This window comes from Ursus arctos, unplaced genomic scaffold (assembly GCF_023065955.2).
Source record: "Ursus arctos isolate Adak ecotype North America unplaced genomic scaffold, UrsArc2.0 scaffold_14, whole genome shotgun sequence".
NCBI classification, from domain to species: Eukaryota; Metazoa; Chordata; class Mammalia; order Carnivora; family Ursidae; genus Ursus; species Ursus arctos.
Genome location: NW_026622808.1, coordinates 26447442 through 26448867, shown reverse-complemented (window position 1 = coordinate 26448867; position 1426 = coordinate 26447442). Strand labels below are relative to the sequence as shown.

Here is a 1426-nt window from a genome sequence, read left to right as displayed (position 1 = left end):
GAGGTAACAGGATGGAGTTCATCGCAGGGGTCAAGAACAGAGATGAGGATCGCTAGAGCTTATGCAAGAGGGAAAGGGCAAACAAATGGAAAAACTAATACCTAGCCTGCTCCAATACCTGTGAGTGCATCCAACAATACCTATTCAGTATTTTCATACACTGAATACCTACAACAGTCCCCTGGAGATGATCATATCCCCAGTCCTTGTATCATATTCCTCACCACCAAACTGGCCATCAAGAGCTTAGGGAACTGAATTTTCTCTGGAAACTTTTCTTTATAGCATTCTTGAGCTCCTTATTCCTGAGGCTGAAAATGATTGGGCTGAGAAAGGGAGTGAAGACTATGTAGGTGGTGGCCATCAGAGTGTTACTGTCCATAGAGTGGGGGCCCTTGGACTTGAGGTAGATCATGGAGGCAAAACCATAGTGCACAATGACCACAGTGAGGTGGGACACACATGTAGAGAAGGTCTTGTGCCTGCCCTCAGCTGAGGGGATCCTCAATATGGCAGCCACGATGAAGACGTAGGAGAGGATGATGAGAAATAAACATCCCATCAGAACTGTGACACACACCAGGATCATACCCAAGGTAACAGAGGATATCCCCATCCCACAGGACAACTTCAGGAGGGAAAGTACATGGCAGAAAAAATGGTGTATCACATTAGACCCACAGAAGGTGAGGTGAAAAACTATCAGCGTCACCATCATCCCCATGACTGAGCCACCAGCCCAGGTCCAGGACACCAGACGGGCACAGGTGCGGGTGCTCATGAGCACGTTGTAGCGCAGGGGGTGGCAGATGGCTAAGTAACGATCGTAGCCCATGATCATGAGCAGGAAGGAGTGGGTGAAGCCGAATGTGAAGGAGAAGAACATTTGGCTGGCACAGGCCACAAAGGTGATGGAATGGTGGCTGGAGAGCATGTCAACCAGCATGCGAGGGGTGACAACAACAGTGAACAGAATCTCAGAGGTGGACAGGGCGCACAGGAAGAGGTACATGGGTGTGTGCAGGCCGTGCTCACTCCACACAGTGGCCATGATGATCAGGTTCCCCAGCAGGGTGAACAGGTACATCAGCAGGTACAGCAGGAAGAAGATAGGCAGGAGATGCAGCGGGAAGTTGGAAAAGCCCACGAGGATGAATTCAGACACCATGCTATAGTTCTGACCGGCAGCTGATGCTGCATCTGGTAAGACAAGAAAGTGAATGCAGGTAAATTGTTTATCCCATGAAGGACAAGGATGAGTCAGCATCAGAAAACCTATCATGTGGTTAGTCACATGAATAAACTAAAAAGGAAATGTCATATAACTATATCAAACCAGGCAGCAATCCAATTTACTAGATTTCAGTTTCTATTTATGATTTTAAAATTTGATATATAGTGGGCATATAACATTGTATTATTTTAG

General features: G+C 47.1%; 1 protein-coding gene across 1 annotated transcript; it reads right to left on the bottom strand.

Moving 5' to 3' along the window:
- Window positions 1-238: 238 nt before the first annotated feature.
- LOC125283780 (olfactory receptor 10H4-like) lies at window positions 239-1177 on the bottom strand. The gene has a single exon (XM_048227115.1). The coding sequence runs from the start codon at window positions 1166-1168 to the stop codon at window positions 239-241; it is 930 nt and encodes a 309-aa protein (XP_048083072.1). The 5' UTR covers window positions 1169-1177.
- Between the last annotated feature and the right edge of the window lie 249 nt (window positions 1178-1426).